General features: G+C 35.7%; 1 protein-coding gene across 1 annotated transcript in view; it reads right to left on the bottom strand.

Moving 5' to 3' along the window:
• The window catches only part of C2CD6 (C2 calcium dependent domain containing 6), a 78,564-nt gene extending 65,941 nt beyond the window's left edge, over positions 1–12,623 (bottom strand). The window contains exons 1-2 of the mRNA XM_010971846.3: positions 12,348–12,623; positions 3,286–3,372 (exon numbers count right to left, since the gene is read on the bottom strand). Coding sequence (XP_010970148.3) covers positions 3,286–3,372; positions 12,348–12,584 — 324 coding nt within the window. The 5' untranslated portion in view covers positions 12,585–12,623. The remainder of the gene's footprint in view (positions 1–3,285; positions 3,373–12,347) is intronic.
• Between the last annotated feature and the right edge of the window lie 2,844 nt (positions 12,624–15,467).

Below are 15,467 nucleotides of genomic sequence, written 5' to 3'. Positions count from 1 at the left end.
TAGCTAATTAATAGAAAACACCAGAAAGCAAAAATACATAAGAAAATAGGCAAGATTTGGTCCAAGTAAACCTAAAATAAACAAGAATACAAAGCAAAAAAAAAAAAAGTCATTTATTAACTTCAGTCCAACTATCCCCCTTTGAATCATTTTTATTTTACATTAGGTGAGAACTGATAAAAACAACCTTGCATATAATAAGAAATATGACTTCAGATAAGCTCTTATCCAGCATCCTAAAACCACTTCATTCATTCAACAATCATTCATTGAGTATAATATGTGAAGGGCTATAAAATATTCATTCTCTCTTGTGTAAAGTGTTTGTAAATGTTAAAGAAAATTGTACCCTGTGTTTAACCATAAAATCAAGCACCAAATTAATACAGGAATACTTGAATACTAATATGCAGTATTAGCCAAATATAAGCCATTTGGTCTTCAGTGATGTTTGGTCTTAAAATCCAAGTAAAAACAACAGCAATATTATATTAAATACTGTGAAGCAAAATAAATGTCCCAATAGTAGTTTCAAATGTAATGTTAGTAATTATAAAGATTTGGTTTTAGAATAATACAGAAAAAGAAGTTAGCACTCAATACTTAAAACTACTGTATCTGAATGATGAAATTCTGAAGAAGAAAATATGGTAGTCTATTTCTTAAGGAGACATAAGTACGAAATGTTATGTTCTAATCCAGGTGGTACTTAAAATGGTATTGCCACAGATGAGTCCATGAATCATGGATTATTTCTTAAAATTGAGTGTACACAGGAGGGTAAAACAGAGAAATACAGCTACAATTTTGTACTGCATAGTTCTGTATATCAGCATTCTGTCATACATCACTTACCACTTGCCCAAGAATCTCAACATGAAGCCATTAATGACTACCCTAACTTTCCTTATATTTCAATAGCTTTTATACTTTTACATAAGAGATCCATATAATATAAAAATAGAATAAATTTCTGTTGAAGTATAGAAAAAGATTTAACACTCAAAAATACAGTGGTGACAAATGACAAATGCTGGAGAAGCTGTGGAGAAAGGGGAACCCTCCTACATTGCTGGTGGGAATGCAGTTTGGTGCAGCCACTATGGAAAACAGTATGGAGATTCCTCAAAAGACTAGGAATAGACTTACCATATGACCCAGGAATCCCGCTCCTGGGCTTATATCCAGAAGGAAGCCTACTTCAGGATGACACCTGCACCCCAATGTTCATAGCAGCACTATTTACAATAGCCAAGACATGGAAACAGCCTAAATGTCCATCAACGGATGACTGGATAAAGATGTGGTATATTTATACAATGGAATACTATTCAGCCATAAAAACCGACAACATAACGCCATTTGCAGCAACATGGATGCTCCTAGAGAATGTCATTCTAAGTGAAGTAAGCCAGAAAGAGAAAGAAAAATACCATATGAGATCGCTCATATGTGGAATCTAAAAAACTAAAACAAAAAAACAAAGCATAAATACAAAACAGAAATAGACTCATAGACATAGAATACAAACTTGTGGTTGCCAAGGAGGTGGAGGGTGGGAAGGGATAGACGGGACTTTAAAATTGTAGAATAGATAAACAAGATTATACTGCAAAGCACAGGGAAATATACACAAGATCTTACGGTAGCTCACAGAGTAAAAAATGTGACAATGAATATATATATGTTCATGTATGACTGAAAAATTGTGCTCTACACTGGAATTTGACACAACATTGTAAAATGATTATAAATCAATAAAAAAATGTTAAAAAAAAATACGATGGTGACCATTCACAGGCTGCGGATAACAGATTCTGAGACACGTCTGTGGCCCAAAGCAGTAACGGCATCAACACCTTCACCCCCAGATGCTCTCAAACGTGCACTTAAAACAGGAAAGCAACCAGAACCCTGTTCACAAAAACACTTCATGTGCCCAATTTTAAGACACGGCTTTTTCACATTTTTTTTTTTCTGAAAATGGGATGTGACTTTTAGAAACAGGAGTAGTGGGTTGTGAGGCAGTTATCATGGCCTACATACATCCCAACCTCGCCAAATTGCTGAACGTTCAAAGAGGAGGTGATGTGGCTGAATCATGCACTGAGAGGAGCCATTAGTCACATACCAAACATCTCTCTGTCAAAACTTCCAGCTGGCTCTTAGGAGAAGCTTTTTAATATCTAGCAACATGTAATTCACATGAGGGAAATACAAACTATGAGGTTAGGAACTGTGGGTGAAGTAGAAGTATTCCTCAAAATGTGAGTTCTAAAGAGATGCAGAATCATATTCAAGAGTATGAATTATAGAAATTAGTACATCAATGTAACGACATGCACAATAGTTTATGGACAAAAGTGATTTCAAAGAGCCTTTCCTAAGTTTAGATTTAGACAGTGAAGGCTTATACTCCAGCTTTGATTGCGAAATAGGGAAGAAAGTGTTACATATGAATAAAGGTAGGCCATGGTCATTTAAAAAAAAAAAGTATACATTAATTATTCTTACTCACCCCCCAAAAGGTGGTGTTAAATTCATCATATATTTTTTACTCAAGAAAATGTATTAGTATATGATAAGAGAAGAGAAGAGGGACAAGAAAACTCTCACTTTATACCCATTAACTCTTCTCATGGTGTTCAGAAAGTACAGGTAACTGTAAAAGAATACAATACTTGACAGCCGTAAACGCACACAGATCCTCGTGGCCTGTACTCTTTCTATGGCAACCAAAAGAGAAAACAGGTTTTTCTGGTTCTCAGCCTGGATATTAGGTCCCAGCTGTGTGTTTGTGTGTACACGTATGACTGATAAGTGTGCTTGCTTTTGTTTCTGTGGTTTATTATTTTTGGATGAGGGAGAGTTGTGGGATCAATTTTCACTCAAACTTTCCTAAATCTGACAATATATATATAATCATCTGAAGAGTTCAACAAAAATACTGATTCCCAGACTCCAGTCTCAGTTTCTAAGTTATCACATCTTAGGTGGGGCCCAAGAATCACTGTTTTTAAAAAGTATCCCAGGTAATTCTGATGTAACTAGAGTTTGGGAAATTCTAACACAGACAACATTTTTTCAGTGAATCAGGATGTTTTCCATAATTTCAGCAATTATTAGAATGCTTTTTTGACTCCTAAAAATGAAAAATTCATAAATATCTTTATCAGAGGACCATTTTCTATACATACTTTTTTGATGCCAAATAATAAACATTAACCAGTCATCATATGAAATAAGAAATAATTTATAGGTTATTGAGGCTTAATTCATACATACCACATCCCCAAACGGCACCAAGGCTGATGTTTCAGGTGTTACTGCCAGTTCTTTACTTTCAGACCCTTTAAGAGTTTTCCTTAGCATCTACAGTGTAAATAAATTAAGACTTTAGAAGGCAAAGAAGAATACAATTAAAGACTACTTCAATTCAACAAACATTTTATGAGTATCTAGTATGAGGTATTATATATTTTATAATATATATTCTACGACTTGAAAACTCATCCCTATCCTCACTAAGTTTATCAGTAAGTTATCAGAGAAACAAAATGTATACAATTAAATATAAAATCATTAAGGGCGTCACGAGAGAGAAGAGAAGTGCATAATAACATGAGCAATGTGTTCTCCTTGCGAACTACAAAAAATTGTCACTACCACATTCCAGACTCAATCTGATGTGAATTAGGTCCTGTATCCCACAAATGGCAGTAATCCTGCTTGGAAATTATCCCAGTATTCCTTCAGTTAATAGCCACTGAAGGAATGAGAATTTAACCCTTTGGAATATTAGGCACACTGGGAAGGAGCTATGAATAGATGGCTTTTGGTTTTTAGTTGTGTGATTTTGTCCAGAGCAACTTCACTAACTGATACTTGTGGGTTGATATTCAACTTTGTCCTTAAGGGCTCTGGTCACTACACATAATGGTGAGCCTTTAAAAATTACAAGACATTTTAATATACATTTTTAAAATAAAGTAAAGAGAAAGGGAAGGGAGGGGAAAGGTAAAGGGAATCACAAATAAACTGCCTATTAAAAATCTAACCTGAAAAGAATTATATTTATCCCCAACCTTAGCTGAATTTGAATCAACATGGACTTATTTATGAGCAATAGTTTCTCAGGAATCTTTGTTGTTATATGTCTTTCAAGAATCACTTGTTTAATTTTTATAGTTATAATAAATCCTTAGTTATGCTGAAAACTGTTTTAAAGTATTCAACAAATATGTCAGTTGTACTGAAAACATTTGTTTTACATATCTTGGATCTTTTTGTTATTCTTGCAACTGATTGGTTTAATGTGTTTTACACATGATTAATTCATAGTTTAAGGTAACTGAATGACAATTACTGGACTGTTATTGTCACAAAAATATCAATCTGTATACAGTGTATGTATTTAATACGGAACCTCATACTTTCTAATGATTTAATAACCTTATTATGGAAGTCTACTTTGAATATGCAATTTTAATAGCTACAAAATAATTGGGGGAAAATCCTTTAGAATACTAATACTTAATTTACCCTTAACAACCTGGCATTTTGGTAACAACTCCTCATTTTATTGGCTTTTCACTTTTCCTACCTCATACCGGCAGAGCTCTCTTCAACAGCATCAGCTGAGCAAAACAACTCTGCCAAATTCTATTAGAACCCTGAACAAAATTTCCAAAGACTAGTCTCGTAAAGCCTCTGACACCACCTAGAATTTCTCCTGAACCCACAGAGAATTTTAATTTTAGTTAATCCCACTATGTCTTTCCGCCCTATTGCTTTTGGCCCCACCCTGAACAGAAGTTCCTGGTGGCACTTCTCTTAAAAGGCTGTACCCTCACTCACACTGATCTGCGCTTCCTCCCCAGTGACCTTTCTGGCCCACTCTCCTCCCCTCCACAGTTTTCTCTGAAAGCCCACTAGCCTACATGCCTACCTTGTCCTAGGACGCTCCCACTCCTCTTGCTAAGGGCGACCTCACTATCCTCACAGAGAATTAACATTCACTAATGTGCTGGCACGACTCCTTGCCTGGCACTGCACTGATTTCGGCTTCAAGCGTTCCTGCCCTTGGGAAGTTCAGCCTGGTGTTGAAGGCAGGTAAAAAGCAATGACAATGTGGGGTTTTGCCATCAGTTACTACAGTGTTTTATTTATATTTTGGCTGCATATTGAAATATACAAGAAGAAAGAGTTTTATCTTTACTCATTCTCTGCACAGAATCGTATACATGGAAAAAGAATAATTTATTTGTGATCAGTCAGACCTTGCCATTTATTATAAAAGCTACAGGTAAATGGAATTAAACTCTAAAAGAGATTTTTTCAATTCTTTTTCCCTGCCCGAGCTCAGGAGCAATGACTCCTTTTCACCCTCTGTGGTTCTCTGTCCCTATGAAACAAGGACATTCACAGCAGGGCCCAGGGGTTATCCTCTAGAGTAGTGGGAGAAAATATTAGAATTTTCCATTTTCTTTAACAAATAAGAAAGCAAGCACATACAGCCGACTATGTAAGTATAGAACAAAAATTCTGAGGAAAAGTGAGTTTCATGCTCAGAGAGGTTCATATCAGTGCTCTCCTGCTTTCAGGGTATTGTGTTTGCTAGTTCAGTGGGTTAGCCAATTATATTACCTTGAGTAGTAGAATATTTAGTCTGCTTTGCAAATAGAAAAGAACTGATCATACGAAATCTCACAGTAAGGCATTTTAAAAAGTTGGCAAAGATGCATCATGCACTTCAGTTTTACAAACAGAAAAATGTTCTGATTTGCTAAACTTTTGTGTGATGACTGTCAGTAGTATGTAAACTGGCAAATATTTAAAAATATGTATTTCTTAATCTGTCCTTTCACAGTAAGTAGGTGACCTTTTAATGAATGTGAATATGACTTTCTTTTTAAAATAAACTCATGTTAAGGTGAGAACATTATGAAAACTATTGGAAATATTTATAGTTAATGTTATTTTATGTGCAAAAATGTATTATGAGCAGCATAGAAGGTCATGGTATCTCATATAAAAATCTTAGAAACAATTTTATTATTTGTTTAAAAATCTCATGATGTTTCAGCAGGGTCAGAGACCATTTTTCCTTTGAAATATAAAAAATGCAACGCCCTCCAATTAGCTTACCAGAACTAATTAATCACAGAAGTAACATTTTACTCAAAAAATCTGGACTAAAAACTTTGAATAATATAAATGAAAAATCAGTACTGTAATTTACTAGGCTCACCCAAGATACATCTCTTCCATTTGGAACTTCAAATCTTTGAAGGTATCTTTTTCAATACAGCAGTATTAAAAATCAAATACTGGGTTACCAGGGAAATGAAAGGTTAACACCTCAAAGAGATACAACTACACATCTCTCAGACAGCTAAACATAAAGAGACTGACAATATCAAGTGGCAAGGACATGGAGTAACTAGAACTCTGATACACTGCCAGTGGGAATTTAAATTGCTATACCCTCTTCGAAAACTCTTTGGTATTTTGTACTGAAGTTGAGCATACACACAATAATGACCCAGAAATTCTATTCCTAGATATACCCCCAACAGAATGTAGGCATATGTGTATCAAAAGACATTGCATCATTCACTATAGCCAAAAAGTAGAAACAACCCAAATATCCATTATCAACAGAATGAATAAATACAATGTAATATAATCACACAATATTATAAAGCAAAGAAAATGAGTAACCACCCACACACAACACGAATGAATCTCACAGAAAAAAATATACTGAACAACAACAAAAAAACCAAAATACATATTTTTAAATGCATATAGGACATTCTGCAGGATATACAATATGCTAGACCATAAAATAAGTTTCAATAAATTTTGCAGAATTGAAATCATACAAAGAATGTTCTTCTATTTCAACAAAATAAAAGATAAAGAACACAAGGAAATTTGGGAAATACACAAATCTTGGAAATTAAAGACATATTTGCAAATAAGCCATGGGTCAAAGAAAAAGAAAAAAAACAGAAATCAGAAAGTATTGTGAGCTGAATAAAAATGAAAAAACAACATAAAATTCATGGAATGCAGCTTAAGTGGTACTTAAAAGAAAACTGATAGCATTAAACACCCATGCTTAAATAAGAGCAAGCTAAACCCAAAGTAAGCAGGAGGAAGAAAATAAAGATTAGAACAAAAATCATTGAGATTTTAAAAAATAGAAAATCAATGAAAATGAAGGTGAACTCTTGGAAAGATCACCAAAATTGAAAAACCTTTAGCTAGACTGATGAAGAAAAAAGAGGTCACAAATTACCAAAATCAAGAATGAAAGGGGGACATCACCACTGGCCTTATAAAAATTTATTCTTTCAGAGTTGTGAAGGACAGAAATTTAAAATCAGTACCCCTGGGCCAAAATTGAGGAGCCAGTGGGGCGATACACCCTCCAGAGGCTGTAGGGAAAAATCCATTCTTGCCTCTTCCAGCTTCTGGTAACTGCCAACATTCCTTGGCTTGTGGTCATATTACTCCAATCTCTACCTTTATGATCACATTGCCTTCTCTTCTGAGTGTGCCCAAATCTCCCTCTACCTCTCTGTTATACGGACATTTATGATTATAGGTAGGGTCCATCAGATAATCCAGTATAATCTTCCCACCTCAAAATCCTCAACTTCATTGCATCTGCAAAGTTTATTGCCATATAAGGTAACTACTATAACTATAAACAGTTTCATGCTAACAAGTTAGACAATTTAGATGAAATGGAAAAATTCCTATAAAGACATATATTACAAAAACTGAATCAAGAAGAAAGAATATCTGGAAAGACCTATAACAACTAAAGAAATTGAATTAGTAATTAAAGCTCTTTCTACAAAAACAAAAACAAAACAAACAAAAAAACGTAGGCCCAGATTGTTTCATTGGTGAATTCTATCAAACATGTAAAGAAGAAATAATAACAATCCTTCACAAATTCTTCCAAGGAAAAAAAGGAGAAGAGGAAGGAACACTTCCCAAGTTATTCTATGAAGTCAGTATTACATTAATACCAAAGCCAGGCAGACATCACAAGATGACAAAACAACAACAAATTTGTATCCCTCACAAATAGACGCAAAAATCCTCCACAAAATATTAGTAAACTAAACCCAACAACATATAAGAAGGACCATATACCACGACAAAGTGGGATTTTTCCATCTGAAAATCAATGTAATAAGATTAATGTAATAAGTCATATTAATAAATATGTCCAATAGAGGACAAAAATCACATGATCATTTCAATAGATACAGAAAACGTATTTGACAAAATCCAAAATGCATTCTTAATAAAAACTCTGAACAGACTAGGAATAAATGGGAAATTCTTCAACATCATACTCAAAGGTGAAAGACTAAATGCTTTCCCTCTAAGATTGGTAAGGCAAGAATGTCCACTCTCATTACCTTTAATTAACATTGTACTGAAGGTTCTATCCAGTGCAATCAGACAAGAAAAAGAAATCAAAAGGTATCTATATTTGAAAGAACTATCTCTATTTGCAGGTGACACAATCCTGTATATAGAAATTCCTAAGAAATCCACCAAAAAAAAAAAAAAAAAAAGGGAAGAAAGAAAGAAAAAAGAGAAACTACTAGAACTAATAAATGAGTTCCTCAAGGTCTCAGGGTACAAGAACAAAACGTAAAAACTGCATTTCTATATAATAGCAATGAACAATCTGGAAATGAAGAAAACAATTCTATTAGAAGTAGCATCAAAATAGTAAAATACTTAGGAGTAAATCTAACAGAAGAAATGTAAGTCTGGTACACTGAAAAATACAAAACATTCCTGAGTGAAATTAAAGATCTAAATGAATGGAAAACATTCCATGTTCATGGGTGGAAAGATTCAATACTGTTAAAATATCAGTTCCCAAACTGATCTAACCACTAGCTAGCTTAATCAGTAAATGGGGATAAAACATAAATAAGAAATGACAAGATTTTTAAAAAATCATAGAAGACCAGTTTGCAGAACTATGAATATATTTTAGAACCTAAATGAAATGTATCATTTCCTAAGGAAATACCATTTAACAAAACTGATTCTGCTAGTGTAAACAGCTTAAACAGACCATTTTCCATAAAAGAAATAGAGAAAGTTAGCAACTATCACCACAAAAAAGCACAAAACCTGGGTGGTTTCACAGGGAATTCCACCAAATTAAAAAATTAGATATCCCATGGCACCATTAAAGAAGACTTTCTTATTCTTTTTATGAAGCAAGCATAGCATTGATACCTAAACTCATAAAGAAAATTATAGATGAATATCCCATAAATATGGATACAAAAATACTAAATAGTAAAAACAGAATCTAGACAACTTAAAGAACATAACAACATAAAGAAATTAATATGCAATAACCAAGTGGGATTTATTCTAGGAATTATTAGTAAATTCATTAATATGAAACACCACATCAACAGATGTAAGGAGAAAAATTATATGATTATCTCCATACATGTTTAAATGGCCTCTGACAAAATTCAACACACTTTCCTGTTAAAACGCTCAAGAAAATAAGAATTAAGCCAGTCTTGAAGCTAGTTATTTCATTTGATGGGGAAACACTGAAGGCATTTACTAAGATCAGGAATAAGATTGCCTACTATCTCCATCACTACTCAACAATTAGATAGGAGAAATCAACTAAAGGAAAGTGAGTTGGAAAAATAGAAGTAAAACTATCTCTGTTTGAAGATGACCTAAGAATATACCTAAGACCCTAGAGAATTAATAACAACACTAACTCAAATGTTTTAAAAACTCAATAAGGAAGCAGGATATGAAATCAACACACAGAAATCAATAGTTTTAACATACATAAATAATAACTATAGTTAAGGTGAGGGATAGATTATCCACATTTTCACTACGGTCATCAACTACATATCCCTCGATCTCTGCACTATCTCTACTTAATCCTTCCAGTACTCTCAGTAATTTACATTTGATAAACCATTTTAAAATTCTCATTGAGATCTCCAGTCATTTACCTCTCCTTTTTCTTTCATCCAGTTCATCAGACTCTCCTGGTTCCACCTGCTTCCTTCTGCAGTCTACACCCACAATCTATAATCCTCACATCAGTGCCTAGCTTTTTCTTCTATATGTAGCGATTCTCAAGCATGAATCTAAGCATCACCTGGGATAGTTTGAGAATTGAGCATATTCACAGGGCCCCATCCTTCTGATTCAGCAGGTTTAAGGTGGAGGCCCAGGAATCAACCAGGTTATAAACAAGCACCCCCAGAATATTTGGATACTGGTGATCCAAAGATGAAGTAAACACTGGAAGAAGAGATGCCCTTCTTCCTATCTCAGGAGGATACCTCCACCTGTGCTCCAGAACTCATACTTTTCTACCCTCTCAGAGATCTTACTTTATCGGCCTCACTCTACTATTTCTCTAATCTCACCTTAAATCCTGATAACCAAAACAATTTTTTCAGCAAAGCATATCTGATCTATGTCATCCTCCTGCTTAAAATCCACCAGCTTTTCCTATGACCTGTAGCAGGTTCTCAACTTTGAATATCCTTGAAATCAAACATGTTCGAAGCATTATCTGCAAAGCGCTATTTTCCGAAATGTATTGAGATGTGAGACATCTCTGAGAGACATATTTGCCTTAGTTTTGAAAAATTTGTATTTTGTACAGAAAATACTAAACCTACTTATATAGCTGTTCTCATTACCCTATGATAATCCACTTTCAAAAACCATGTGCCATACACACACCAAAAAATTCCAAGAAGTCATAGAAGACATTATCTGTTGCCAAATATATAATGTTCCATCTGTGGTGTACTGATGCATAAACAGAATTTACTACATTGAAGAGGATCACCCATTCCATGTTCAATGATCTCCATCATGTATATTATAGTAGTTGTTATAATAATTTAAATAACATATACTTATCATATTTCTCTAAGTTTACTGTATAATAAACATTTGTACTACATAAACTCATTCCTCTGGGTCTGTTTGTCTGAAAAGAATTCATTTATTAGGTCATTATAACTAAATCCAAGTGCATATTTCCTAAGCTCTTTTTGTTGTTCCATCAAAATATTAAAATATTCTATGGTCAAATAATTTGGGAAATCAAACTTGGATAAACAATATACCTTGCATATATGTGCACTACTCTTTTTTGAATGTATGTAGATGTTATTTTGTCCAAATTTAAGCAAATTTCATTAACAACGCTGTGCCATGGGAGCTTTTTTATCATTATAGATTTTCCCAGTCAGTAGATAGTAAAGAGCCAGCTACTTTCATCGTGGAGAGATTTCTTTTTTTCTTTTTTTTTTTTTTTTTTACAACAAAAAGGGATCCTCATATTCAAAACAGTTGGAAGTCACCATTCTACAGAATAAAGTCCAAATTCCTTAATAGTACATACAACAAACACCTCCTAAGGCCTAGGTTTCCAAGCACATGTCTTTCAACACAAACTTCACAATTTTTCCTTGTATTATCCTAAAGCTAAAATCCTACTGTGCTCTCAATTTATTGTAACAATGAAGCAAGGGTATCCTAAGTTTTCAGAATTAAGAGGGTGCTTTACACATCAAGTAATTCAACCCCTAAATTTTACAGGAAAGGACATCATCTTTTTGTGTACCATTTGTTGCCTGATAAATATTATACTATTTTAAATAAATTAAAACTAACAGAGAATGTAAAATTTCTTAATAATCCTCTAACAAACTTTGAAAAAGTGAGTTTCAATGTGATTCCCCAATTCCATTTCCTCTATGCTCTGGCAGTACCACTAAATGGTAAATTCAAGAGTTTCCCACATTTCAAATATAAATTTACCTAATTAGGAACAGGAGACCAATAATTCACTCTGCATACATGATGCAGGTTTGGTCCTACAGGTTCATCTGTAAGAACCTCAGGAATTGAAAACACGGGTAACTAACGTTTCAGGAGTGTAGCCCTTTAACCACGTAAATGAAATCCCAATGATGGTGATGACGATAGTGACAACAGCTAACATTAACACTTTACTTGGTGCTTTGCACTGTGTTAAGTACTTTCTATCATTACCTCCTTTAGTTCTTCAGACAGCCCTCTAAAGTAGGTAGTAATTATTGCCTTCATTTAGCAGTTAATTGATAATTACCAGGGTCCCACAAGTAAACTCTTCCTCAGGTGCTACCTCCTCTCTCTCTTCCTCAGGTCTCCCTCCCTCCCATCTGCATGCACTGACCCTTTTGTCCTTTCCGATCTTCTAGGTGGTCGGGTAGAGAACAGACTCTGCCCTCCAGGCCTCAACTCACATTTAGTATCCGGTGCCCAGTGGGCTTCTTGCCCTCGTCCTTGGGCAAATCCGACGTCTTGCCATGCTCCTGGAAGCTAAGGGCTGCGGAAGAAAACTCCGACCCCCTGGTGTGCGTGTTTTCTAAGTTGGTAGGGGGAATCCTCTGAAGTACTGGCTCTGTGTATAGGGAATGGACCCGCCTGTTGTGGTTATCTGCTGTGCTGGAAACCTTAGCCATCTCTTGGGGCGGCTCCATCCCTCCATCCTCGGCTGGGCAGGTCTGCGCCTAACCGACGGCCCGCTACTGCGCAGGCGCAACCCTCTCCCCGCCTGTCCCACACTTTTCCTGCGCACGCGCGGACCCGCGTGACCCGCACGTTCAGGCCAGGCTCCTGGCCCCTGGCGGGCTCGGAGGGCAGACTAGTTAAGCGAGCCTGGGGGGTCAGCTGCAAGCACTTGGCCAGGACATTTCAGTCCCCCTTAGAAGGAAGTCAGAGCATGCTGGTGGACCAGAAACTTTCAGAGTTTCTTTACTGGCCACACAATTTTTGATTCCTTAATATGGAAACCAAGGGACTCCAAAGTGTCCTCTACTGCCTCAGGATCATTACTTGGCGGCAGTTCTGTATGGAATCTATTTTTCTTTTATGCAGAGGCCACCTCAGAGTTAAGCCTTCAGTTAAGTCTTATAACCCTGTACACGTACCCCCAGAGCTGATTTAACTGCTGTCTCCAAGCTGCTGCTTGGCATGTCCCTACCAGTGGCCTAACACTATTAGAATTAGTTGAGTTTGGGGGGGGAGGGGTTCTTAATTTCTTATTTAAGTGTAGCTGAATTTTTAGAATTAGTTGTTTCAGAAGATAGAGTTCTTATGTGTCAGGAACCTGATCCTCACCTTTCATTCAGGGTGCATGGCACAATAGCTCCAAACCCTTGATACATGTCTGTGGTCACTTTGGGGTCTGTGATGTGTCGTGTTTAATCACTGTGCCAGAGACTTGCTGTCCATCAGCACAATGACTTCCTTAGGGTTCATGTGATGCAACATTTTAAAAAAAAAACCAAAAAACTAACCTAAATTTCATTAAATCCTCTAGACCTAACATTCTAGTCTACAGGAAATTCAGGAAACAGAGAAACAAATTGAATGATACTTTTAGGGGGGAAAAAAACAAACAAAAAATGGAGGTGGAGCATTTTTGAAAAAACTGGTTGGATTCTTCAAAAAAAAAAAAATCATGAGGGAAGTTACGGGGAAATGTAGAATGGTACAGCCACTCTAGAAACAGTTCGGCAATTTCTTTAAAAAACTAAACATGTAATTACCATACAATTCAGCAATTACACTCCTGGGTGTTTATCCAGAAAAATAAAAACTTAGATTCACTCAAAAACCTATATACAGATGTTCACAGCAGCTTTACTCATGATAGTCAAAAAGTGGAATCAGCTCAGATGTCCTTAAATAAGTAAACTGCATTATATACGTACCTCGGAATATGACTTAGCAGTAAAAAGGAATGGACTAGGCCATACAGCTTAGATGAATTTCCAGGGAATTATGCTGAGTGAAAAAAAGCTAATCCCCAAAGATTACATAATGAATGATTCAACTTATAACATTTTCAGTTACAAAATTTCACAAATAAAAAGACAGATTAGTGGTTGCCAGGGCTTAGAGTTAGGGGTGCAGGGAGCGGGATGTGGGAAGGAGGTACGTGTATTTGTAAAAGGGCAACATGAGAGATTCTAATGGTTTGGGGGCTTGTTTAGTATCTGGACTATAGTGGTAGATACACAAACCCATACAACTGATAAAATTGTATAGGCTTAATACACACCTACACACACACACCAGTGCATACAAGTATAACTGGAGGAACCTGAACAAGATTGGTGGGTCAAATCAATGTCAATATCCTGGTTGTGATATTACACTATCAATTTGTAAAATGTTATTTGGAGGCACTGGCAAAGTGTACAAAGGATCTCTCTGCATTATTTCTTAAGTTTGCATGAATCTACATTTATCTCAGTAAAATTTTCAATTAAAAATTGTCCTGGGGGAAAAAGATAAGGAGACCATTTTAAATTAAGAGATAACCAAACGAAATGTGTAAAACTTGACTAGATTTTTTTTTTTAACCTTGACTAGATCTTGAGAGACAACTGGGAAACTTTGAGAATGACTTGAAATCATTGTTTCCCAGCTATTTGAATGATGTTGTGCTATGTAGGCAAATTTTCTTTTTGGAGGATGCATACTTAAACATTTGGGTGAAGCAGCATGATGTCAGCAACTTACTTTCAAAAGATTTAGCAAGAAGAAAGGGGGATGTATAAAGAAGGCAAATGTGGCCAAATTTTAACAACTAATAATCTACATTGGTGTAGATTACAGTTGCTGTTACTAGTCTTTCAGCATTTTTACATTTGATAGTTTCCAAATAAAAATCTCTCAGAGCTCGCTCATGTGTATGGCCTTTTCCTTGCCCCCACCTCCTTAAAGGACCTGCACACACCCCTTACCCACAATACTTTCCTAGATCCTTCAACTCCTGTGCCCATCTATGTCTTCTGACCAGATTATGAGCCTCTAAAAAGGCAAGTACCACATTTTATTCATTTCTTCATCTTTTTTGTCCTCTCACAAACCTAGGAAATTTGGTCAAGATCAAATCATCTATCGCAATCCAAGCTTTGTTTCATAATGAATTACAAGTTCTACATGTAGGCCAAAGGTCCCAAATGCTGGCTAGTCTACTGGCTGTAACACAACCACCAGCATATCTTTTCTAAAAGGCAGTGTTCCAGGTACTACCTCAGACCTAATGAATCTGAATCTCTGGGAATGGGGCCTAGCAGTCTATATATGTTTTGTTCTATTTGGGGGGTATTAGTTACTGCATATTTTGTACCCAAAAAAACAATGACAAAAACCCCATGGGGCATCTTACCTTTTGACACTTCAGTAACTCTACTGAGCATATCGCTGTAACCAACATGTGATACATGGAGAAAGGCGAGAAAAATTACGACTTTGAGCCAAACATGGAGACACACATTAGCAGTGAACTTCCCCCAAGTTTCCCAGTCATCATGGCCAAAGGATTTTTGATAGACATCACTGTTCTCTTT

This window comes from Camelus bactrianus, chromosome 5 (assembly GCF_048773025.1).
Source record: "Camelus bactrianus isolate YW-2024 breed Bactrian camel chromosome 5, ASM4877302v1, whole genome shotgun sequence".
Taxonomy (NCBI): Eukaryota; Metazoa; Chordata; class Mammalia; order Artiodactyla; family Camelidae; genus Camelus; species Camelus bactrianus.
The sequence above is the reverse complement of the archived record's forward strand: the minus strand, read 5'-3'. Positions and strand labels throughout refer to the sequence as shown.